Source organism: Lissotriton vulgaris, chromosome 1_1 (assembly GCF_964263255.1).
Source record: "Lissotriton vulgaris chromosome 1_1, aLisVul1.2, whole genome shotgun sequence".
Taxonomy (NCBI): Eukaryota; Metazoa; Chordata; class Amphibia; order Caudata; family Salamandridae; genus Lissotriton; species Lissotriton vulgaris.
The window spans coordinates 804,210,940-804,237,891 of record NC_141685.1 but is presented as its reverse complement, the minus strand read 5'-3'; the positions used below and the strand labels follow the sequence as shown (position 1 = coordinate 804,237,891).

Genomic DNA, 26,952 nt, shown 5'->3' with positions numbered 1-26,952 from the left:
TGACATTTGGTCAACCTGTTCGGGAGAAGAAAGATGATCACATAACATTGGCAGGCGGGGAAATGGTCCAACCATATCGAGGAGGGTAACCAAACACTGAAATGTCAGGTAAGGACACTCCCCTTTGCCCGGCCAGGAGGCAGAAACAACATCCCCCCGCTATCATAACAAGAAGCACAAGGACCATATTGTGGCGAATTAAAATGAAGGTAGCGTTTATTTGAAAGTTCAAAGGTCAGAGGAAGGGAGCCTCCAGCACTATGCCAGGGCTATATTAAGATATAAGCAAAAGGTAAAGTGAGCTGCATTCATTTCTTGATAGAATACACGAGCTTCATAGGAAAGTCAGGATAGGGAGCCCAGGACAATGTGTTTGGTGGACAGAAACATCCCTTGAAGCAGGCTACGTTCACGTGCACCATGTGCTCTTCACCTCACGGGCCTGTCTTCACTTTCCCGTCTCAGCATCCCCCAGACTCTGTGAGTTCCTGTTCTATGGCCCCAGGCGTATTTCTGGAAGTGGAAACAGATGTGGCGGTAAATCGCATTTATACTTGCTGCTGGGCTTGCTTATTTCTTCGCCGATGCTCGTTTTCTGTTCTGATTTTTACCAGATGCACCCAGAAGGCAAGTCTTTCATGCTTCTTTGTCAGAAAATTGACAAGCAAAAAGGAAAAGAGGGGCCTCATTTTGGCTACTGTTTGGCACAGTTCCTCACCACTGCAAGACTACTCAGTAGGGTGAATGATCGCACTTTTTATCTCGTTCATGTGATCTGATCGTTTTGAAAACAGACAAGAAGACCCAAAGTCTGTCAAGTCACCTTTCTCTCAGTTTCAGAAGTCTGGGCAACTCCCTGTTTGGGATGCAAAGAAAGGTAACCAAAAGAATCTTGTTAAGACTTTGCCTCTACCGTTCCAATGAGGGAGGACAGACCTACCTCTTTGGGACTCCAAATATGAAAATTAGATTAATCCCATAACAAAGTATAAGGCTGATGGGCAGCAATAATTTTTACATCCATTTTAACTTGGCACTCCTTCTCAAGGTCACAAAAAAAGTTGTTTTGATTGCCCTATGGCTAAAAATACCGAAACACCCTAGGTCCCTGACATGGATCAAAGGTCCTTTCCCAGGAGAAGACATGATTTGGGGCTGGAGGTGGACCAAAATCACTCTCTATATCCAATGATGAGCCTAATGGTAATACTTTTTTAAGAGTTATTACTACCAAGTGCAAAAATAACTGGTTGTGGGTGGTGGGCACCAGCACTCATTTTTGGGAACAGGGACTTATCTTTCAGTGTACGTCCTAAGGGCCTGTTTTCCTCTGCGTCTACGTCTGTAATACGGCATGGGCAGCGAGGCAATCCTTTTTCTCAATTTGATGGGTCTTTTTCCCCATGCAAATGGGAGAACACCCTCTAGAGACAGCACTGGTGCTACAGGCATGCCAGCTCTCTCAGTACTGCAGGAGGGTCCGCACAAGCATCTGCGGCCGCTTCTGTAATACCATAGTGCCCCAGGGCATGAAGAGCAGTAGCTCCCACCCAGTTGACCCCTGGGGCACTGTGTGTAATATAGCCACTGACTATGTATGTGACTTTGTTGAGGGCTGGGTAGCTGATGGTAAGAAATAAAGTAACAGTTGCACATTTTGAGCAGTCAGGGTGTTCATGTCCGGGAAAGTGCAGGTGCAGTAGCAAAACCTAGTGGGCAGACAGAGTATGACATTGGTTGACGCTCTGTATGAAACACTCAGACACCTCTCCATCACAGATACTAACCCGAACATGTATTTGCACAGTGCTAGGTGCAATAATCTGGAACAGCACAGAAAATCCTTGCAAATGGCTGTGAAAATATGGATGGATACATGCATGGGACAGCAGATCCTCATCTACGTGCTTGTTTTTTTAAACTGTTGTATTGTAGCTCCTGTTTCATATAGGACCAGGGATAGCATCAGTGGCGGCTCGCAGAGGGAGTGCTGCGGGCGGTGAGTCGGGGCCGGGACGGGAAGGGTCAGGGTTGGGGGGGAGTAGTGGAACCCGACATACGACGGACAGGAGTAAGGTTAGTGATTAAATAAATACGACTATTTACCTTCTGTGCGCTGAGTTGCCGGGTTGGCGAACGCAAGGCAAATTGCTTTATTTATTTATTTACTTACCATACTCTTGTCTGTCATATGTCAGACTCCACTACCCCCACACCCTGACCCACCCCGCCACACTGCTTCACAGCACTCCTACGGCGAGCCACAACTGGATAGAATTAACAATAAAAAGTGGCACAACAAAGGAAGCATGCAGTAGTCCCTCCGTTGCCTTCCGCTGCCGTTCAAACAGTGGAAGATGCTGCTCAGGGACAGCTTCTATTTTACAGCTGGTTTCTGGCTAGGTTTGGCAGTAAATAATCTTTCAATGATTGTATGTAGGACTATCATGGTCAAAGATAATGTCCGTTTCAGAAACAGGGAAAGAAAACTTTTTCTTTATAGTCCCCTCACTCACCGGAGTTTCCTCACGGTGACATGCTTCATCATTGGGGCTTCTCAACCCGCTACGGGTTGAGGCGTGCTGCGACTATCGCGGTTGCGAAGGAGCACTTTTTTCTGAAGACTATGTGTCGTGTAATGTGAGAGAAAGGGGAAAATGAAGTGGAGTGAAAAATTAAAAATATCCTACTAGTGGGCTAAACTAACTTTATTCAGGCTCCTAGTGGATATATTAAAAATGGGGTGGTTTACTAGGTAAACCGGTTCTATTATGGAACACAGTGCCTAGTAAAAGTATCAACTAGTTTCAAGCTGTACCCCACAGCTCTTCTTCAGGACTACAGCAGGGTCCAGCCCTGTGAGTACCACTCCAAAACAACAACAAAAAGTGAAAGGTATGCCTATATTAATTTTTGAATATACATACTCTTTTCTTGCAATTCATTGGCATATTTTTTCATAGGTTTCACTGAACCTCATGGTCAATCGCGGGAAGGTCATATAACCCCGTAATTACTTGTTACAGGGTGCTCTCTCGGCGGTAAACCTACTCGGCTCCCCTTGAGACCGGCGACCGGCGATCCATAAAGGTGTCTTGTTCCAGTAGTTAGCCAGGTTCTCTGGATCTGAATTTTTCAGATCTTTTTTTGAATAAGTATTGCTGTGGAGGGCGAACCTGGCTGATCTCTCCCTCTACCTCCCCCTGTTTTGTATTTCAAAGATAATGTCCAACATAAATGTTGCCTCCAAACATGGTTCCCACTGGGTGTAGATTTTGTATTAGTATTTATGATATTTTGAGCTTAATTTGGCCCAATGGTTGCTGGTAGAGCCCAATGGCACTCATTGTTGGCGACCGGCACTTATTTTTCCTGATCATACTGTTACCCAGGGCAAGAGGCAGAAAAAGCACAAAATGGCAACAAAAAGACGAAGTGAAACACAGAAAACAAAGTGACAAAGGGAGAAAACAGTGATGAAAAACAACCTGCAAGAGTGAGATAAAGGGACAGGGAGTATCTGGGAGGGAGTGGGTGGGGGGTTTGAAAGTGGCATGAGATGGAATCAAGCTTGGTATTCAGAACCCTGGATATTTGTAGCGCCAGCCACAGGTTTCTGAGCAGAACGTGGGGTCTGATACCTATTGTTTTACAAATTAAGCGCTCCTAATGGGTCATTATTTTTTTAAACAATATTTGGGACATGATATTTATGTCAGGCAATATTCTGGTTATCACACACTTTCCATGCTGGGATTGAAAGCCATAGAAACATTACTTTGCAAGCCACAACGAAAGGGAAGAATGCTAATTTAGCATACACTTTTCATTAAGATTTGCAACGAATCGCAGCGTGGGCATTGTGAGTAGAAAATCCACTGTTGACTTACAATGCCACTTTAGCCAATACAAACTGGGTTTTGCACTTGGGTTGCCTGACCATTAGCGCAGACTTTGCAAACTTAAACGGCATTCCTACTCAGGTCCATACTGCATAATTTGAACATGTATTAACTAAGTTATGGGAGTTAGAAATCAGGTAGAGTTGTGATGATTCTGAGTGGTCTTTTTGAGGATGGCATTGACTCTGTTCATTAGGCGCAGCAGGGTACATTTAGGTAATGGTGTAGCAGAGACGCCCATAGTCTGAACTTCTGGAAGCTGCAAACATTCACAGGATGTGCTTACATCTAGGCCTCATTTATGATGAATTGACATAGGGTGCTGCCCTATGCCAATGTGGAATATCAGGAATGTACCATATTTATGAAATATGGTGCATTCCTGTTCTTTCCCCCTGTGCTGGCGCACAATTTGCTGCTTAGCGCCAACGTTGCCACCCTCGCACTAGGGTGCAAAGGTGCCTCTGTTACAGGCAAGATTGTTTTGGCACAGGAAAGGGCACCTTCCTGCGCAAAAACAATCTAGAGAGGCATTTTCCTCTTTCTATTTATGCTGCAGAAACAGCGGACATGGAAGGAGAAAAAAACGGGAAATACAAATATGTTTTCTCATTACACCTTCTCTGGGGAGGCGTAAGGTTTTGCTGCTGCCCCAGCTTCATGTGATTAAGTAAATCTGGGGCAGTGTCAAAATCTATTGGGTATAACGTGGGAAAACCCACTGCAATGCCCACGTAACGCCTCCTTGATAAGCAACTTGCTCTGCTTTGTCTTACTCCATATCTATGAGGCCATGCAAAGCCATGCAGAGGGGATTTACGTTGTTTCATAGTTATGATTGTGAGCAGTAGCAGCCCATGGAGGTAGTTCCGTGGGGCGGTGAGGCGGGCGGGGGATTGGGGAGGGACAGGGTGGGGGGTAGTAAACACTGTAATATGGATGAACAAATGTAAGTAAACAATGTAATAAATAAAACGAATTTCATAGAGCGCACTGCATCGCATTTTGCAATGCAGGGCGCGCTACGAAATTCGTTTTATTTACTAAATTATTTACTTACCTCCAATTATCCATATTCCGGTTTTTAGCACCCCCACCCTGCCCCTCCCCCACCCCGCCTTCCTGCCCCACCATAACTCCCTCAACGGGCCGCGGCTGGTCCCACGGAACTTCCTCCACGAGCCGCTACTGATTGTGAGTCTTGCCCCACCGGAGCATCAAAAAAAGTGACATTCCAGAGGCGCAAGGCTCTTATAAATAAGTACAATCAGACTATAGCATTACCTGGGGTCTTGAAAGGAGCAGACACATTTGGACAGGTGGGATAATAGATGAGCAGCCAGCAGGGTTCCTGGAGGGAGCAGCCAGACAGGATAGCAATTATTGCTATCATGCAGAGTCTGCAGACTGTGTTTTTTTGGCACTGAAGCAGGCCTCAACCTTTTGAATTTGTATTTATTTAGAGCTTACTACCCCTGACAAGGTGTTTGGTAACGTGACATAAAATAACACAACATTACGTGACATGACAAGACATGACATCACATGACAAGACATGACATGTCATAACATAAATGGCATAGTATGACATACCAAACCATGGGGTAGCATACCATGGAGTAAGTTAACATGACTTGATAAAGCACCACATGAATCCTCTAGCTTCCCATCACATATTTGCATTAGCCGGGTAAGGAGCTTCAGTACCGAATACGCATAAGTGACACGGTACCCCCCCCGCCCCCCTAAATCTTCATACTCAGAACTCATCAGACTCCGGTCGGCGATAGAAACCTCTGAACTGGCTAGAGAGTTGCTGCTGGAATATGAAATGCAATGTCATAACAGTATCAGATTGTGTGCAAGGTAAATGACAAGTGAGAATAACGTAACATGGCATAACAAACCGCATCACATGAAGATCACATAAAGTAACGCAGCAGCATGACGTCATAAGGGAAGACAATGTAATAAAATACTCTGGTAATTATCGGGAGCTGTAAAGTCCACACATCTTCAAAGTCTGACCCCTGTACAGAGGTTTGCACAGAGTTTAGAATTTTCCAGCTTAGGCCCTCAATACAAGCTAACTGGAGCTTTACATCTGGAGGTAACTGCTCCGGGCAACAATGAATGGCCTCTTATTTCAGGACCTAAAATTACTAGGTCCGGAAAACTGGTCCAAGTTTCATCAGGCGAGAATCTACTACAACTACACCCGGTAAAACCACGGGTTTAAAGAGGGGCGTAGCTTCAGAGGGAGTGTTCGAGTGAATACACCCCGCAATAAATGTATTTTCTGGAAATTAGTTGGGTACATAGCATTGTGCTATTCCGTGCATTGACCTAGTGCAGCGCGTGCTGCAGGTGCTGCCCGCCGGGGCCTCCAGTAATCCTCACACCTCTACGTCATTCTCTCGCGAGGTCACTAGTCAAGGGGACGCTTTTTATTTCAGTGAATTTATTTCCATGAAAAATATTTTTGAGAAAAGAGATGGACAAAGGCTTCTGGAATTGTTAATGATGTAATAGTTAATCTCTGCGTTGCTTATGTGTCATACCCCCCTCGAGCCACATCTGAAATCTGCGGCCTGGATGAGGGGCGCCCGGCAGCCTCAAACAATCCGGTCTCTGTCACTCAGGGTCCTTTTGAGGTTCCACCCAGCCCCCAGGTGGGGAGAGGAAGGGAAGGTTCGTGGGCCAGCGGCTAGGCCACAGCTGGGCTCAGTCTGACAGGCAACGGGGTTCATATATCCGTCATTGTGGAGAGGTCTACGTGAAAGCGGCTACTGTTCCCAGAGAGTCCTGGGGCCATTTATGCAACACGTGCAGTAAGGGACCACCCAGAGGGTCCTACTGGTTCTGGGTCAACGGCAACATTGAAGGCCAGCTGCATTCTTTGAATGATTCGCGCGGTCCCTCCTGGAGTTGTAGTCCTGGCTACTTCAAAGCAGGAGCACCACGTACGCGCATGGAGTGTGAAAAACTGGTACCTGTGGATAGTCTGAGAAGCTAATTTTATTATGTTATGTTACACAGCCTTTGTGTAGTACAAAGTTCATGATGCTCGCCCTCCGTAGACTCCCCCTCTGACACATCAAACTGTTTGCGTCACAAAGTGACGCAAATCAGTGCAAACTCTTATTTCCCAATTTACTTTCTAGAGATAAAAATAACGGAAAAGTAATGCGAAGAAACGCATAGCGCTGCTTCACATTACTTTGCGCCATGGGGCTGTAACAAGGGTGGAGCATTGGTGTTCACATGCAACTACCCAAGGTTTCACACGCTAAACCCAAATGACTAAATAAAGAAGATTGGGTTTTGCGTGGGAAACTGTGCTCTTTTCAAGTGGCCGCGCAGGAAGAGAAATGCTTTCATTTCTCCTTCCTTTTCCGACTTTGCATGTGTGCTGCACTGTGCACTGTACAGCACATGTACAAAGTGGGAACAACTTTGCATGTGTCTAGGCATCTTATTTTGTACAGGAAGGGTACTCTTCCTGTACAAAACCTTTGCTAGAGTAATGCCCACACCCTAGGGCTATGGCTCTAAGGTGTGTGTGCGTGGAGCAGGGCAGTTGTAATCAGCGCCAGAGCAAGGAAAAGGGGAGAAGAGAGCCATATCTTTGAAGATATGGCGCTCTCCTGCTCCCTCTCTGTCCCACAACACAGCGCAGCCCCGCAGGGGGCTGCAATGCGTGACTGTTTTGCACATTTCCCCGTAACTTCTGCTGTTACATAATACTACGGCCTACTGCACTGGAGGCCTTGAGTAGGAACGCGTAGGGAACCAGGAAGACTCTGAGGGGGAGATGTACTAACAGTTTGTGCCATGTTTGCGTCACAAGAGTGACACAAATCGGTGTAAAATCTTATTTTCCCTATTTACGGTAAAGTAATGCAAAGCAATGCATAGCGCTGCTTTTCATTACTTTACGCCATGGAGGCGTATCAAGGGTGGAGCATGCGGGTTCCCATGCAACCACACGAGGTTTCGCACGCTAAACCCAATTTACTAAATAAAGCAGATTGGGTTTAGTGTGAGAAAACTACGCCCTTTTCAAGTATGCGCACGTAAGGAGAAATGCTTTCATTTCTCCTTCCTTTTCTGACTTTGCATGCATGCAGCACTGTGCAGCACGCATACAAAATGGAGAAAAAACTTTGCATGTGTCTGGGCATCCTATTTTGTACAGGAAGGGTGACCGTCCTGTACAAAACCTATGCTAGAGTAATGCATATACCCTAGCGCTATGGCGATAAGGTGGTGCGTGGAGCAGAGCAGCTGTAATCAGTGCCGCAGCAAGGAAAAGGGGAGGAGAGAGCCGTATCTTTGAAGATATGGCGCTCTCCTGCTCCCTCCCTGTCATGCAATGCAGCGCAGCCTTGCGGGGACTGCGCTGCACTGTGTGAATTTTTTGTAAATCTCCCCCTGAGAGTATAGAGTGTTGGGTCTGGGAGGGGGGAGGGCAGAGAGCATTTTGGTGTTATGTGCCAGAAAAGTAGGCACTCTCTGATGTGCCATAACATCCACATACTTTAACACATTATGTTAAATACAATGTGCTATGTACTGATTGTCTGAAGTTACTGCCAATATAAAGAACTCTTTTGAAAAAAGTGGGGTGTATGATCGGGAACTGATATCACTTGCTGGATGAGTTGACATCATTGCACATTGTTTAAAAATAGTTCTCTAACAATTCTTTAGGGCTTGTCATCTGCTCTGTGGCTGCATGGAAGAGCAGGTTGTTGTTCCAGATCAGAGTGGTTAGAGTTATTCAAAATTAAAAGATACGTGATCTGTGCGTGGTCCAAGGATCTGGTGGAGTGTAGTCATTCCCGGGTCTTTTCCATAAGATATCAGGTTCAGGGGTTGGAACGTCCCGCAGGGCACTCACAGCACCTGGTTGCCATGGAGCTGCTTATATGTACAGTGATGGCCCCTATCAATAACTTACAGAGCCTCCCTCCTATGTCCCTGTCAGTCCCTTGGTTAATATTCGGTGTGCAGGCCTCCTTGTCTTAGTGTACATACATACCCAATTTCAGTTCATTGCCTCTCTGTTAAAGGGTTAACATTATGTTGTTCCTGTGTGAGTATTGTCCCCGTCTCACAGTCCGTGTGTTGCCTGGTCCTGTTAGTCTTTCCTCTGTGGCCAGATCAATATATTCTATAGACTCATCTCAGTTCAACAATTTCTTATGTGGCGTGCTTTCACCCCTTTTGGGGCTGCTGTATGGGTTCCTTGCCTCCAAAGTTGTATTTCAGAATTTCAACATCAAAAAGATTGTCCTACAAAAATATTGCGTCCGTAGTATTGACTACCATGATACTGTGAAGGTAAGGATATATAGGTAATTATAGCTTTACTATTCTTAACTCCAGATCTATGTACCTTGCAGCTCTGTGTATATTTAAGTTAGGTAGGTGTGCAGGTAAGAATATTACATCTATACTTTCCTTTATAGACTTGCCTTCATAATAATGTTGTAGTCCATATTCTGGCTACAATATTTTTGAAGGATGACATTCAAAACTCTGTATTCTGGTAGTACCCCAGCCTCACATAGCACTTGAAAATCATTTTTAGGAACACAGTTGTTGGATTTGGCTTGGTGATTTGAAAACCACATAGGAACTGGACCAAAATGTCACAATTCAGAAACCTTTTTGTTTCTCCAACTGTCAGTGTCTGTTAGTAAACTGAAAAAAAACCCAAACCAATCAGATTTCACTGTGAGTTTAATTTTTGAGTCTTGATCAGTTTCCTGAATCTACTGTAGTACAAATCACTGAACCTATTCCTTTTTAGGTCTACCTAGAGACAGCTTTACCTGTCTCGCCAGGGTCATGTAATAGGAAATAAATATATTGAAAATACATACATTGGTGGGCCAATACTTTGCTTTGTCAATATTTTTTCTTTCCATTTTTTATCTTTTTATATTTTTAGTCATTCTTGTGTGCCTGGGCTCTATACAGAAAGGTAAATTTACACATATAGATTTACTCCCACATAAATGTACTCTTGCACTTAGGTATTCCTCTCCACATTTGCGCTATTCACAATTTCCGAGTGTAGATTTACAGGGGAGTGTAGTCTTACATGTTTCCACCCTCTGAAACTAGGAGGTGGAAACATCCAAATACTTTTATTCATATAAAGTTACAACTAGTAATGTTTCACTCGTGGGAGGAGATCTCCACCACCAGATGGACATTTCCTTATGATAGACGATAGGGAAAATTAACAAAACGTATTACATTTACCTAAAAATAGCACATGGTTTAATATCAAATAAATGTGTAAAATAATTTTCAATTACACTTAATAACATATAACTAAGAAAATTAAAAAAAGCACGATTATTCATCAAATTAAACCTTTAGTAAATGGTTAAATAATGAAAATATATTAATTAATATTCAAATATATTCAAACAAAATGTACAAAATCTATTCGGTTAGTTTATATTCATTTAATTTTTTTAATTAAAAGTATAAAGAATTAATTTAATCATTATTTAAAAAAACATATTCATTCTTGCAAAATTATGTAATGTTTAATATAGCCTTTTAAGACTAACACAAATATATCTAATATTAATGTCAAAATATTTGAATTAATTTAAAATTGTCTACATCGAGTTTCATTTTTAGCCCCTGCCTCCATTGAATTCTACGGGAGTGTCATACAGTACCAGTGAGTGGTCATGTGTAGTTCTAGACTGTTGGAACTGGCCCTTTTTGCAGGTTTATTCCTTGACCTTTTTGGTCTCCGATTTTTCTGAACCTCTTTTTGTTGGCTTTAGGACTCTGGACACTTCACCACTGTTAATCAGTGTTACAATGCATATGCTCTCAATGTAAACTGTGATAATGATTAGTTATCCATGATTGGCATGTTTGATTTACAAGTAAGTCCCTAGTAAAGTGAATCATGTGTGCCAAGGGCCTGTAAATCAAATGTGGGCCTGCAGCACTGGTTGTACCACACACATGAGTAGCTCTGTAAACGTGTCTCAGGCCTGCCATTGAGTGTCTGTGACTGCAGTTCTAAACTGCCATGTCGACCTGGCAAGTGCACATACTTGCCAGGTCCAAACTTTCCCTTTTGCTACATGTAAGCCACCCCTAAGGTAGGCCTAAGATACCCCCATGGGCATGGTTCAGTATATGTGAAAAGTAGGACATGTACTGGTGAGTTTTACATACCCTGATGTGAAATACTGGCAATTTAGTTTTTCACTATTGCAAGGACTAGTTCTCCCGTAGGTTATCATTGGAGCTGCCAAATTTTAGAAGTGTAACTTTCAATTGGGAACAGCTAGAGTCAGAGTTAGGGCTCTCCGAGCTCAGAATTTAAAAACACATCTTTTAGTAAAGGTGTTTTTTAAATTGTGTGTTTAAAAATTGCACTTCTAGAAAGTGGGCATTTTCGTGCTTTGCCATCCTGTGCCTCTGCCTGCTTGCAGAATCAGTGACTGGTTTAGACTGACATGGGCCCTGTTTTGGCCATTCACTCAAGACAGTCCCACAAAGGAAGTTCAGGTGTTCCCTGCATATCTTGATTACCCATCAACAGGCTGATGGGCCTTCCTAAGCTAGAGTGACGGGAGGAGTTGTCACATATTGCTGAATACGGCTGTGCCTGGCCTCTCACAATGCTGTCTCCAACCCCTAGGGTGTGTCTGAAGCCAAGACCAGGCAGGACAAAAATGGTGCACTTCAAAGACAATCCTTTGAAGAATGCCTACTTCAAAGGCCAAAAGGAGTATAAGTATTGGACCTAAAACATAAGACTTTTAGAATTCTTCTGGATCAAGATGATCCTGGGTCAAGGATATGAGCTAAAGAGCTGTAAGGCGGAGGACTGTCCATTTGCTTTGTATTGCGTTGCTTCTGCTTTGGAGAGGAAAAGGACTAGACTTTGCTGTATAGCCTGCTTGTGCAGTTTCTCCAAGGGCTTGGGTGTGCTTGCCTCCTGTTAAGAAACCTCAGGGCCATCAACAGCTTCATTTGCAGCTTCCCTGATCTCCACTGCTGGTAGTTCAGACCTGCCAAGTAGTGCCAATTCCAGTTGTGGGCCCTTGCAGGTTTTTCCTGCTACTAAAGCTGCAAAATCAAAGCTTTTCCCCTCCAGCCTTTGTTTTTCCGACCCAGCACTGCCATGCAAGAGAAATTTCCACGCACCACAACCATGCGGTCGAACAAATCGGCGCAGCCCAAGTTCAGCACGCTGGTGTTGGAAGTCCAAGACCATCGCACTGACTCTGATGCAGGTCCTGAGAAGACAGACACATCATTGGACCATGGCTGAAAAAGTCGGTGCAGTGCCTGGTTCGCCGCTGCCCCATCAACTTCAGCGAGTCCGGGTTTCCACACATGGCACCTGTGCGCCACTTCTACATCAATGCTGAATTTCTGTAAATAACTTAGTCCGCGTATCTGGAGAAGCAACGCACCACCTTCTTGCGCATTAAGAAACTGATGCATCACATCCTCTCCAGTAGGGAACCACGGCATCACCTCCCCTGCTTAGCAATAAGGAACCAACGTATAACCGCCCCTGAAACAAGGAACCGGTCTGTTATCTTCCCTGAGTTTAAGGAACAGATGCATCGCTGTGCTTTCCGGCATCTCGCTTCCCAGCTTGTTTTTATCTGGTAATTTTGATGCATCCTAGGTACTTTGCACAAAAAATGACGCATCCATAGTTTTATATGGATTGAACTGTTTTTACTCTTTTAAAAGTTACATTTTAACTTATATAGTTTGGATTTTTGTCATTTTGGTCTAGCTTGGTTTAGATCAAGATCCTTTATTTTTCTAAACTAGTGTGGTGTCCATTTGTAGCGTTTTCACTGTGTTACTCTGTGTGTAATGTACAAATACTTTACACATTGTCTCGGAGATAGGTCTGACTGCCCATGCCAAGCTACCAAGGGGGTGAGCAAGGGTTATCTTAGGTGTGTAATCCCCTTATCCTGACTAGAATCAAGGGTCCCTACTTGGACAGGGTGCAAGCCACTGCCAACTAGCGACCCCCATTTCTAACATAGACATACTACAATGCTGAGCTTGATTACATTTCTGACTGTGTTGTGACCTTTTGGGCTGTAATAACTTTAGTAGTGTAGTTTGTAAATAGCAATGATTTTATTCTTTTGTGGGTAGGTGTTTGCATTATCATTTCCCACCCTAAACCCCTTCTTACCCCTCCCTAAACCCATCTTAACTCCTCCATAAAGCCCTCCTATCTTGTAATAACTTTTCCCAATTTTCCTTCCACTTCCTCTAGTCTCTCCCACATTTAAATGTGGGAGAGACCTGCTGAAATTATCAATAATGTTTTAAAATATATTTTTTTAAGAAATAAAAAAGAAATGTGGCAGAGACTATGGTAGTACATTTTTGAATGCAGAGAACACCCCATAGAGAAGGTAGGAGAGTTGGAGGTGGACATTTCCACTCCTAGGTTTAGAAAAACATTTTCTAGAAGGTTTTTATTGGCATTTGCAAACACAAATATTACATATGTGTGTATGAGCCTTGGTTACAATCTGCACTTGCATGTTAATGAAATCCTGACTCATACAACTCTTCATATCATTTTACAAGGAAAACATGCTATTGAAATAACTCCATAACCTCCGAAACCTCCACCCTCCCTCTCCAACTTGTGTCAGTTTACATGATTACACCTAGCGGGTCAATACTGTGTCTAGGTTCTATATTACCGTTCATGGTCTAGGTATTATTCCCATCTTGTTCTTTCCTAGCGGAGACTCCCTCCCCCTGGGGCTCCTGAGTCTCGGGGGCCCACTCTTCTTTTAATTCTGCTAACATCGAGGTCCATGCTAGTAGATCTTCCTCCACCTTATCATCCTTTCGAACAAATATCATTCGGACTGATTCAGCCGTTGCCCACTTACACACATCCCTGATCATTTCCACGCCTAGGTTTGTGGATTGTATTTTATTGTAGGTATTGATACCGTAGTACTACTTTACATACTACAAAATGTAGTTTATGTCTTCAGATTACAGTAATTCATAAAGCTAAAAGTACCCTTTCTTTGTGCCAATAAGATTCCTTGATCCCTTTCTTGTATACTAAAACTAAAAGGGTTTCTATACTTGTATGTACGTCTACCGGCTAATATGCACTCAGTTCAGTTCAAAAGTACTTTATTCGGTTAAAAAGACAAGATAACCATAAAAGTAGCATGTAAGGTGCAATTTACAAAAGGTAGAGTAAGTATTTTTCCTTTAAAATCACAAAATAAGAAAAACAACAAAATTAAATCCATATCAGCAGTATTAAGTTCATGTATACAATAAAAGAGATCAATCCATTTGCATTGATTTACGACATTTAAAAACCAATTTTAAAAATTCTGCAATAGAGGCGACCATAAAAACAGTATCCATTTTCTGGCACTCTGTAAACGCTAGGCGGCATCTGTAAACATTTAAATCTTTAAGAATAGGGATGATAAGTTTCTTTCGGGGAAAGGTATAAAATTTACAAAAAAATAAAATATGTATATCCGATTGTTGGGAAACATCATCGCATGGACAAAAACATAAGTCCTTCAGCCAGCAATTCATCACGGGGAATGATAGTGTCCTGAAAACTATATTCAATCTAAATCGGGTCAAAAGGTACCGTTCATGATTAGACATATACAGTGAAAGATATGGCTGCAAATTCTCTCCACATATAATATCCTGGTGGGCAGAGACAGTCTTTTTTCTTGCCTCCTCTATATTTCTCTTTTCCTTGAGGTAGGTCATACACAAATATTTCAAATCTCTTCTGGATATATATTCCATTGATTGTGGATCCTCAAAGTATTGGGGGCAACTTATTTTTTCAAGAAAGTCTCTGACATAGCCTATCCATTTGTAGTCCCTGATGTTGTCCAATACCATGATGTCCTTAAAAATGGCCCGATTAACAACACATTCTTCATTTGTCCAGACCCTATGCCAAAGAAGAACTGGCTGAATTCTGATAATGTCAGTGACATAAGATATTCCCAATTCAGCATGGCATATCATTGTTGCAGTACTTTGGGGTACAGACAGGATGTGACATAAAAACTTATTTTCCAGGATTTGAATTGAGGTGATGTTTGAATAACCCCATAATCCTGCCCCGTAGATGGCTACAGATATACAAGTCGCATTATAAACGGTTAAAATCTCTTTTATGGGTTTTTTACCTAATTTTTTCATAAAACATTTTAGGGCCATAATAGTCTTAGAGAATAACAGAGATCTAGCGTGAATTGCTGTGGACCATGAGCCACTTTCATGAAACAATATCCCTAGATAAGGGAAGGTGGGGGTCCTTTCTAAGGGATTGGAGTTTACAAAGATTTGCTTCACATGCTTGTTTGTTCTGGACCCGCAGTACATAGATAAGGTTTTAGAACAATTAATTTTCAAATCTAAGTCAAGCATGAAGGTGTTGAAGGCTGTAACCAAACTTTGTAAAGCCATTGGGGTGCGCGCCATTAGGACAGCATCATCAGCGTACATCAGTGCAGGGACAGGCCTGCCTCTCACCATGGGCATGTCCCTGCCCTCCTGCACGAGATGCTTTTCCATTCCATTTATGTACAACAGAAATAGGAAGGGGGCTAGGACGCACCCTTGGCGCACACCCCGACCGATCCCAAATTGTCTACTGCATTCACCATTTTTCCCAAATCTGACACTGGCAGTGGCCCCAGAATACAGCTCTCTCAGAAAACATAAAATGGCATTGTCTACCCCCAAGTCAGCCATAATTGACCATAACTTAATGTGTGACACACAGTCAAAGGCTGATGATAGATCAACAAATGTGAGGTATAGACGTTGTTTTTTGACCTTTATATACTTCTGCTGCAAGGTGAAGAGATTCAAACCTTGCTCTATGGTCCCTAGGCCCTTTTGGAACCCAAATTGAAAGTCACTTAACACCCCAGTTTCATCGGCCCAGCTTTGTAGTTTAGCTAAAATCACTCTTCCCAGAATTTTTATAGAAGAGTCCAATAAGGAGATTGGCCTATAGCATGTACAACTTAGCCTGTCCCCTTTCTTAAATATTGGGACTATTGTTGATGTAAACCAGGTAGGTATTGGGCTATTTGCCAGAACGGCATTAAAGAGCTGAACTAACAGTGGCCCCCATAATTCGATGTTAGCCTTATAGAGGTCGGCTGGTATACCGTCTGGTCCTGCTGCTTTGCCCCCCTTGGTCGCCTTTAAGCTTGCTGTAACTTCAGGGAGGGTTACAGTCAAGGTTCTAGATGTGTCTAGATTTAGCGACCCCATCTCCTGGCCTACTTCAGAGGTTAGTTCCACAGCCATATAAAGGGAGGAAAAATGGGCCACCCACTCATCTTCTGAGATGGCAATTTCCATGCGTGCTTTTTGTTCATATAGGAGGGGGGTGTTGATAACCCTCCAAAAAGCCGCCGGATCCTTCGATTTTGATGCGTCGCATAGGTTATCCCATGCCTCCCTTTTTATCGAGGTCTTCCTATCCCTTAATGCTAGGTTATAGTCCTTCCTTGCAATTCTAATTTGGTTTACGTCCTTTGGTCTATTATGAATTGCATATCTAAGCTTTGTTAAGGCCCTAGTGCACTTCCTATCAAACCATTTCCTATTGGACTTTAGGGAATTTTTCCTATTAACCCACAGTGCTTCCTTAATTTTACTAGAAATAATGCTAAAATGGGTTATTATTTCACATTTCTCTGCATATTCATCTAAACAGATAGAAAAGCTACTCATGCAGTTAGTCAGTATTTTATGCAGGAAATCATCTGGGACCAGTCTGCTCCATTTAAGGTTGTAACCATTTTGAGCACCCACCCTTACGTCCTGGACCATTTGGTTCTGACATTCTCTAATGTCAGCTACGGTAAATAAGTTTTCCATTTTTAATACCTGTGGCAGATGATCACTCAATGGTAGATCCATGATGTTTGCTTTAATCAATCTGTTTGCAGAGCTAAGTGTGCATAAGCTAAAATCAATAATGGTTGAAGCACCCCGCCCGACAAAGGTTGGGGCAAACGTCGTTGTGTGGTGTGCTAATTCGTTTACAAAGCCAAGGTTAAAGTTAAAAATCATTTCATTCAGTAAGTCGCCTAGTAGGGTGTGTTCAAAATGCGTCAAATTGACGTCTTGTTCCAGCATTAGACCACAAATACCCTTTTGGCCCTTTTTGCAGAGAGTACAATTAAAATCACCCCCCCATAATATCATAACTTCCGCCCTCTTACTCTTGTCAAATTCATTTTGCATTTCTAGGGCTAGTGTGTCAAGTGCATCCTTAATCATGCTATCTGAACAGTTATTATAGAAATTAAAAAGAACCATCTTTGGACCCTTCCTTGTATATATCACAATTTTTTGGTAATAGCTGGATCCAGGGGAAAAAACAATTTTATCATATACTAAAAGATTAGATATGTATACAATCAACCCCCCCTTGGGTCTTCCGTATACTCCGCCCACCGCAGGGGTAAAGTATGTCTTGTAGCCATTAAGGTGTATCGGCGTGGTAGCCCAAGTTTCTTGAAGGGCTAGTATTCCCACGTCGGTAATGGCCTCATCCCAGCTTGGATTTGTAATCTTTTGTTTTAACCCAGCCACGTTCCAAAATAATACCGTACAGGAATCTTTATCTACAGAAGACATATCTACAGTATCCCCTAAACTGTTGGCCTGGCTCTCTTGTATGTGCTCATTCCCCCCCTGTATTTCTGTGGTTTCCTCATCCCCCAGACAGCTTGTAGAATCCAGGACTACGGGATTAATAGGTAGCCGGTTATCTTCCTTAATCTTGGGGAGTCAGTCCACTGCTTCCAAGCAGTCAAACCGATTATAACATGGGAAAAACGGGGGAATTTGGACATTGCCTATCCATCCTGGATCATAACCCTGTGGGTGAAAATAAGGAGGCCTGCCTTTGTGTTTCACAATGTTCCAGCCATCATCATGCCTCCCATTCCACAGTGTATTGTGGTAGTTGTTATCAGGGAACTGGCCAGTATTACCACCATGGCGTCGATTTTCCCTGGTCCAACTCCACCTATTGTCCGGTTGTTCACCCTCCGGGTAAAAATAGGATAATGGCCTAGCCACAACTGACAAACCGTAATTTCTTGGGGGCCTTGATGTAATAAATTCTGCGGTGCGGGGATTCTCAAATGTTATTACCACACAGTCACCTTGTATCCTTTTTTTATTATTGTTGTACCCCACCCAAGGAGCCCTTTCAACCATAAGGATATTGCTTTTGAAGGCCGGGGGGAGAGGATAGTTATCATTTAGCCAATGTATTGCTTTATTTACTAGTCCCCCATTGTTTTCATATGATTTATCAGCAGATTGGGGTACTCCAGTAAGGACCACAACATATGTTGAGGCTTCTGGTGGTAAATGTATGTTTCTACGTGTCTCCCTCTTTTCTTCATTAACTTTATCCTTAGGAATTTGCGTGGGTGGCGCTGTTTGGTCAATTACGGTGGGATTTTTAGGTGTTGGTATAACTTTTGGAGGTGGGTTAGTGGTGGGTTTTGGAGGTGGAATAGAGGTAGTTTTTAAAGATAGATTGGTATTACCATCGCTTTTAGCGGCTGTGGGTGGTCTATTCGTAGTTGATTTCTTTTCAGGAACTTTATTGTTCAAATTAAAGCTAGGGGCACTAATATCTTTATGGATATTAGTCAATATTGTTTCCAGACATCGTAGCCTGACCTCAATGGGTTCCAAGAGAATTTTTAGCATTGCAAAGATGTTATTATTAACCATGCTTAGGCTACTGCTGTCTTCGTTCCCTCCAGCTTGATTATCAACTACCCCACTTAGTTCCAATATCCCCTCCAAACTGCTATCCAAGATAGTTTCATCTGGCAAACTTAATGTTATGCCCACACTTACCCGGGGGCCACCCGCGGCACCATTAGTATTAGTGTGAGCGTCTGGGTTTGTGCATACATGCACTCATAAGGTTTTATTAAATGTAAATGTTGATATAGCACCTTGCTTTAGATCTCAAAGCATCAAAAGTTAATAGGATTCGAGAGGCCATTAATAGGGTTCCCTGTCTACTGTTTGACATCAGTTTGTTTCTTCCTTCAACAGTTCTTGGAGTCCAGAATCTTCGTCTGATCCGCTCTGCAGAGGAGTCCTTGACTGTCGGTTGGGATCAAGTTATGGAGGTAGACTACTACCTTCTTCGGTACTACGTGTCCGGCGAGGAGTCTCTGGCTAAGCAGATCCGGCTAACCAAGGAGCAACTGGAGTACGAGATCCAGGGTCTGAGTCCAGGCACCCTCTACTACATCGTGCTTTACCAAGTGAGGAAAGGGCTGTCCAGTGAACCAGGAGAACTGCAGGGCACTACAGGTATGGATTAGCCAATTATTTCTGGCCAGTAACCACAAGTAGGGAGAGACCAATGCTGGCAGGTCACCATAGGTAGGGAGTGTTCATTGTCAGAACTAGACTGCCACAGGCAGGGAACAATAAATGTCTCACAACAGGGCACCACATGTAGGGAACAATCAATTGCTGTGGGAAGGCCACTAAACGTAGGTTGTGACTTGTGTATGCCTACTGGCCACCTCAGGTAAGGAGTAAACAATGTCTCCTCCTGGTTAGCCATGATAGGTAAGGAACAACAAATGTCTGCTATCAGCCACCACAGGGAAAGAGCAACCTATGTACGCCCGGGGCCACTACAGGTAGGGAGTGAACAGTGTCTGAGTTGTAGTTCACCAGAGGTAGTGAGCAATAAATATATGCTCAAGGTCACCACAGGCAGAGAGAAACCAATATCTGTCCACTAGACACCACAGATGGGGTGTGACCAATGTCTGCCTACAGGTTACCATGGTAGTAAGCAACCAATATATTCCCATTGCAGGTAGTGAGAGACGAATGTCTGCCCACAGACCACCACATGCAGAGTGGCCACTGTTTGCCCAGAGGTATAGGTTGACCACTGTCTACCAGCAGGGCATCCAATGAGCGAAGAATGTCTGCCTGCATGATGCAACTGGTTAGTAGTGACCAATGCCTGCTGGTTGGCACCACAAGTCTGAGTCAATCAATGTTGCCCTCCTGCCATCACACGTAGAAAGCAACCAATGTCTGCACCCCTGCCACCACAAATACCGTAGAGTGGGAGTGACCCATATCTTCTCACAGGCCACCACAGGAAGAATGGAACCAAAATATGCCCACAGGTCACCATAGGCAAAGAGTGACCAATGTCTGCTTGCAGGTCAACATGGTAGTGAGCGATCAACGTCTACCCAAAGGTCACCACACATATAGAGTGACCACAGTCTGCATGCAGGTCACCACATGTAGGTAGTGATCTGTGTCCATGTGCAGTCTACCATAAGTTGGAAATGATCAATATCTGCAAGCTACCATAGTTAGGGAGCATCAAGTGTCTGCCAGCTGGCTGCCACAGTTAGGGAGCAACCAATGAATACTTGCCAGCCACCATACGTTGCAATACACTGAGACCTGAATGCAAGACTCCACATGTAGAGAGTGACCCATTTCTGTCCACAGACCAACACAATTATGTAGCAACCCATTCCTGCTTGCAAGCACCATAGGTGCACAGCGACCAGTTTCTGCCCGCTGGCCACCACTGGTAGTGACCCACAAATGTCAGCCAACAGGTCATCCAACCCAGGTACAAAATCAAGCGTGTCTGCAGGCATGCCACTACAGTTACAGAGCAACTAATATTTGCTTGCAGACCACCCCAGTTAGGCATTGCCCAGTATCTGGCCAGTAGGGAGTGACCAATATTTGCCATCTGGCCACCACAGGTAGAGAAAGATCAATGTCGGGTCTGCAAAATACCCCATGTGGTGACGGCCAAGTTGTGGCCACCAACCAATCGAATAACACAGAATAAACAGGTTATAGATGAAATCCTGCAATCTGATCTCATAGAAGGCAATTTAGAACATTGAAATATCTCAGCCGTTGAGCACCGGTGACCTCAAAACCTGGTCACCCTCCTGCTGGTTTTTGATTTACTGTGCTCAGCATTTCGTGAAGGGCCTTGCATCCTCTCTCATTGTGGTTTCCATATCAGATGACCCATCTTCTTCTTCTGTGTTTTGCATTTATTTACATTTGTAGGTATTTTATTTATAATGTCTGCACAGTGCTGGAGGACGTCTAGCTTCAGAATGACTGCTTGACCTCGCTCACAATTGCTTGCTTAGCTGGCTCCCCAATTTCACCCCAAACAGTTCCATAGTTTGTCACCATTCTGCTTCAGGGTTTTATGTGTCTGCTCCACCTGGTCTACTTGACCACCCCACTTCCCACCACACTTCTGTTGTGTCCTGTGGCTTGTTCTTCTTCTGAAGGTCTGGCACTGCTTTTCATCCTTCTGATTCAGTGTCAGGTAGCTTGCCGAAGCCCATCCCACCTAGTCGTTCTGCTGTGTCACACGGCCTTCTGCCATTAAATATTTGGTCCCACTCATGTGTCCTGAGATTTTGAGGAGCTGCACACCTGGTCAACTCTTACGTCCTCAGGTTATATCTACCCCTTGCACTTCTTTGGCCTGTGACCCTGGATTTGTTGTGATCTGCATATGGATGCCTGATCACGACTTTAGTGACTCTGAGTTCTGGCCCAGCATAATAGGCCATGGGTCGTGATGTCCTGAGGCCATGCATCCCTGGTTGGGTTCCTTTCTACTGATTTCTTAAGATCCTGCATACCTGATCCTACTCCTTTATGCTGTGTTCCTGAGACCGTACACATCTGGTGACACTGGTCTCAATGGTCTGTGTCCTGAGCTCCTCCATGACTGTGTCCCCAACTGAGATTCTGTACAGTAGATCTCCAGTTGTGACAGCAGATCAAAAGAAATCGGAGGGATTTTTTGTGTCCCAGACACTGAACTGGTAGTGAGTGAGTGAGTTCTTTTTCATACCCTAAAATACAAACTAAACTAAGGATGTGGATTTAGTGTATCTAAATGTGGGTGAGTTTAGAACTCTTGAAAAGGAGGAGTCTCTCACTGTGATGGAGACCTCAAAGCTGAAACCTGGTCTGCACAACACAAGCAAGTCTATGTAGATACAAGATTGCTCTTCCTAATACCTGATGCAAGCTTCTGCGATGACTCTAAAACCTACACTTTACCCATCGATGTTCATAAAGGGTGGAGTGCTGGGCATGCTTAGCCTCAGGAAAAAGCAGTAGAGCAGGAAAAATATCAAGTCCTTAAAATTGTGATTCTAGATTTCAATAAGTTCTCACCTTCTTCTCTGTCTTTTTATTTCCACAGACATGTCTGGTCTGGGTCCTCTCTGGGTGGCTGGGGAGACAGAGAACTCGCTTGAAGTGGAGTGGGAGAATCCATCCACACAGGTGGATTACTACAAACTGAGTTACTCTACGCTGCAGGGTCCAGCGACCGAAGTGGTGGTGCAGCGGAGTCAGGATCCCAAAACCAGCTATATCATCAGAGGTGAGGCGGTGGACACATCTCTGTTGACTCCTTATGTCATGTTAAGTTAGAGCAGTCTAAAAGGTAGTTCATCATTAGTCTAGCTACAGGTTTAAGCACATTCTCAATGGTGGTTCTTATTCCAAATATAAAGGAAACTGCTGAAATAACCTTTGACTCAGGCCTGACTGATATTTTCTTAGAAAACGTTTTATTCCTAGTAACACCGAGTGCTTCTAAGAACGGTGGCTTGTTTCTCTCCTGAATGTATTCTAGGTTGTCATACGTCTTGCTGCATAGGTTTGATCCGCCGAAATTTGTCTGGGGAAAATTGCTAAACTGCTGGCGTCACTGGAAAATGTATAATTACGATCAGTGTGCAAACTTAATTTTTCCCCAAAGACCAGGAATTTGTATAATACTTTCTATATGTTTGGGAACAACACCAAAAGCAAGGCAGTATGCAGCAAAGCAAACAGCACACCGGAGCATAGATGAGATGGGTGGGTAATTTAACATGTTGGGATGGGCAGCGATGGAGGATGACTGAAACAATAACATTGATAATAAATAAGAAGATTACATTACATGACATGCATGTTTACTAAGAAGTGCATGGACTGCCAGAGATAAGGTTGTGTACATAAGGGATAGCCTCATGATAGTATGTTGTTAGGAATGCTGGCCTTTAAATCAAAGAAAGTAGGTGTGAACGCAATCATCAGCTGTAATTTGCTCTGGAGGGGTCCATGTAGACTGAAGCATGTGAACTGTAATGAACCACAGGACATGCTGCGACCTACCAGTAGATGATGATTGGCTGGAGTGCGGATTTCATGAGATGGTGTAGCAGAAGAGTTTTTGTGAGGGGATGAATAATGGACAGACTTGAAGAACAAAGTAAGAAGTTTACATAGGGGCTTGTTTGTGATCAAACTTGGTGGCCAGAGAGAGAGGAAGGCAAATGTGTAGAGAGCTTAAATTGGTGCTTGCTAAAAAGTTTTGTAAATGTATTCAAAGGGATGAGAATGAACTGCAGAAGACAACGCTGCTAGCAGTGTTTAAGTTAGATCATTGCTGGATGTTTGTAAGACCCCCAGAAACTTGACCCAGAAAGCCAAAGATGTTCATAGGTTGCATTGCGTTTCAATTATGATTTCCAGATTAGGAGTCTCAAAGTGCTCTTATAGTGAAATATGTCAATTTGTTTCCTCGCAGTCTCTTTCTGAGTTTCTTTCTCTACTCCCTCCAACCAGACTGGGACAGCTGCATATTCTCCTATTCACTGTGCTGCTTTCCGGTTTGCTTTCAGCTGTGAAAAGATATATCAGGAGGATTCTCGCTTTCCTCTTACCCAAACATTGCTTTGTTTTAAGCGAGAGACTTACTTCTAAACGTTTGAGCTTGCAAGTTTTTTGACTTCCCAAAAAAGTGGAATTGGAAATGTCAACTACCCAAAAATAGTGGAAAAGTGGAATATTTTAGATATGATGTTTTAAGGCTTCTTCCTCTCCTAAAAAATTAACTTTAACACTTTCAGCCTGATTCATCAAGCCGAAATCGGCTCGCAAAGGGCCAGATTCTGAGGCCCTTATTTATGAGGCCTTGCGTCAGTTTTGCGCCGCCGGTGCGTCACTTTTTGTGACGCACCAGCGGCGTAAAATATGCGCCTTGTTGCGCCATATTTAAAAAGTGACGCATCTAGGTAGATGCGTCACTTTTTAAACCCCTGCGCCACATTATACCTGCGTCAGGTAAAATGTATGCAGAGGGGGCGTTCCCCCGTAAAAAGCCTCGTAATAGTGACTCAGTGAAATCTATGAGATTTCACTGCGTCACTTTTAGGATGCTGTTGCATCAAAATCTTGCGCCTGCCTCACAGCAGGCGTAAGACTGACGCAAGCCCTTTCACATGGGGCATTCCCCATGTGAAAGGACGCATTGCTGGAGTTGCGTCACTTTTGTGACACACTCCAGCAATGCGTCACTTTTGCGCTTACAGATACGTCAGAAATACTGACGTATCTGTAACTCCTTGCGACATGATGCGTCATACATTAAATATGACGCATCGGGAATGTCGTAAGGAATGCGCAGTGAAAAGTGACGCATCGCTGTTTTCACGCAGCGATGCGTCACTTTTGATAAATGACGCCCTGAGAATCTGGCCCTTTGCGAGCGCTATTTTTGCATTTGGGATTCATCATCCCAAATGCAAAAATCGGTAATAGCGATTTCGCAATTTTGCGAGGAATTACATTTAAGGAATCTCTATTTGAGATTCCTTAAATGCAATTCATCATCCATTTAAAAATTGCGAATTCGCAATTTCGGCCCGCTATTTACCGCGAGGTCAAACCTCGTGGTAAATACCGAAAACTTAGAAAAATGCTTTTAAAAGCATTTTTCTAAGTTGCATGTTGCACACACACATGTCCTTTGGACATGTGTGTGCGCAACACCTGTTTCAATTTGCATTTAAGGGGTGCTACAGGGTGTCCTTTGGACACCCCTGGCACCCTTAAAATCGCTATCTTATTTGCGATTAGCTAATTGCTAATCGCAAATAAGGAATACTCTCCATTCATTCCTATGGGCCTTTTGGCCCACAGGAATGAATGGGGAGTTATTCCTTATTTGCGATTAGCAATTTGCTAATCGCAAATAAGGAATGTGTAGGAATCGCAATTCTTTTTGGGATTCCTACATGAATCCCGTTTTGCGAGTCTGTAATAGCGATTCCTTATGAATCGCTATCATAGACTCGCAAAACGGGTATTTGATGAATCAGGCTGTTTCTCTCTTGCAGTAGTAAAATATAATTATTACTAGAGTGTAATGAGAAAAGTACTTTTTAGAAAAAAGAAGTTGTGTCTAGAACACTCTGGTATTAAGTATCTGTAACCCGACTGCTGTGGCAGGGGTGGGTGGAGTTGTATGACACCACCTATTTGCTGGAGTTAAATAGTACTCGGATGTTCCAGACTGATGGGAAAAACAAGAAATTATTTGAGGGTCGCCAAGCCACCCCCAGTAGAGGATGCAGTGAAGCAAAGGATCCTTGCTTTAGTGGAGCTCAGCATGAGTAGACAGAGGGCCATCCAGTGTCTCAGACTTCTGGTTGGAGTTTACAGATGATAGGTGGACAAGCCAAAATATGTGTATGCCACCACATAAGAGGTGATTGGTGAAACTGAAAAATGAAATGATGTCACCAGAGGTTTATGGTTAAAGATGGCATGCCAGTGTTGAAAATGGCGTGTGTTACAGTGTCTTTAGAAGAATTCCAAATGTTGGTCACAACGGTGAAGTGAGTTGTGGTGTGGGAGTCGAAGTGCTTGCTAAAGATCAAGGCCTTCTTGCTTGTGGACTTGTGGTTCCAGCAGCAGAGTGAGATGGGTTGGGTGGTAGGTTCTTGATAATTGAAGTTAAGAATCTATTGAATGATGAGGTAGGTAGGGGGTTAATTTTGGTTGAGGTTTGGCCGGCCATCAGCGAAGGAATTTCTGTGTTGTGGAGGTAAAACGATTACGGTGTAATCGAGGTAAAGTGAGGTGGGGTGATGGAAGCGGAGTGTGCGCAGAGATTATTGGCTCTAGGCAGGTGAAAGCAGAGGAGGAGGCATTATGGGCTAACATTTTGGTAGCAGGTAGGGCGCCCTGACCTAGTGAGGGTTCAGGAGACATAGAGGGGGAAACAAATAGTCCACAGGTTGGAAGGATAGGGGTAAAATCCACAGGGTGTAAGGAAATCAATCCCTCAGGGAGGTACAGTGCACTTATGATTCAGAGGGTACACATTATACAGCAATTTGTTCGCCAATCATCTAGAAAGGTACATTTCACATGATTCAGGGGTACAATCAATCTGGGGTACAATTTACAGAACGCAGAAGCACCTGTCTTGCAGATGAGGGTAGAGTGCACAAAAAGTAGGGTACTAATCAATCAGGAGGTATAGTTCACAGAATACAGAGGTTTTGCTTGTTTGCAGGAGGGAAGGTTAATGTTCACACGGTACAGATAGCAGCAGTGTTGCTCGCTCCGCGAATGGGTTTGTTTGAGGTTGCACTGCATACATTGGACTTGTTCTGTTTTGGGGTGAGCAATGTCACGTCCTCTTCCTAGATTCATTGATGCTTTCCTGGCTAATGCATGTGGTATCTTTCACAGGATTGGCACCTTCCACAGTGTACCAGATCCTGGTGTGGGCCGTGAGGGGCGAGCGGGAGGGCAAGCGATCGTCGACAAGTGGCACGACTGGTAAGTGGCACCCCAAGCCTTTCTATACCTGCTCCTTTTCCGGGGGCTGGTGGATCCCCATCTTTCCGTCCACTTTACCTTCCCACTCGCGGCCACATGCCTTCCACTTGCGAAGAAGCTATGACATATGAAAGCAGCATCTCCAAATATTCATTCACATACTAGACTCATTCTTACACTCATTTGTTTATTAAGCACTCTTTCATCCACAGACAAAATTATTAAATGCTAATCCACTCATTTAATCAATGACAGGCAAACACAATGATTC

General features: G+C 43.6%; 1 protein-coding gene across 1 annotated transcript in view; it reads left to right on the top strand.

Annotated features, from left to right (window-relative positions):
• TNN (tenascin N) overlaps nt 1-26,952 on the top strand; it is a 157,783-nt gene that overhangs the window by 79,311 nt on the left and 51,520 nt on the right. Inside the window, exons 4-6 of the mRNA XM_086956638.1 lie at nt 19,065-19,328; nt 22,258-22,440; nt 26,592-26,681. Of these exons, the coding sequence (XP_086812764.1) occupies nt 19,065-19,328; nt 22,258-22,440; nt 26,592-26,681 (537 nt within the window). The remainder of the gene's footprint in view (nt 1-19,064; nt 19,329-22,257; nt 22,441-26,591; nt 26,682-26,952) is intronic.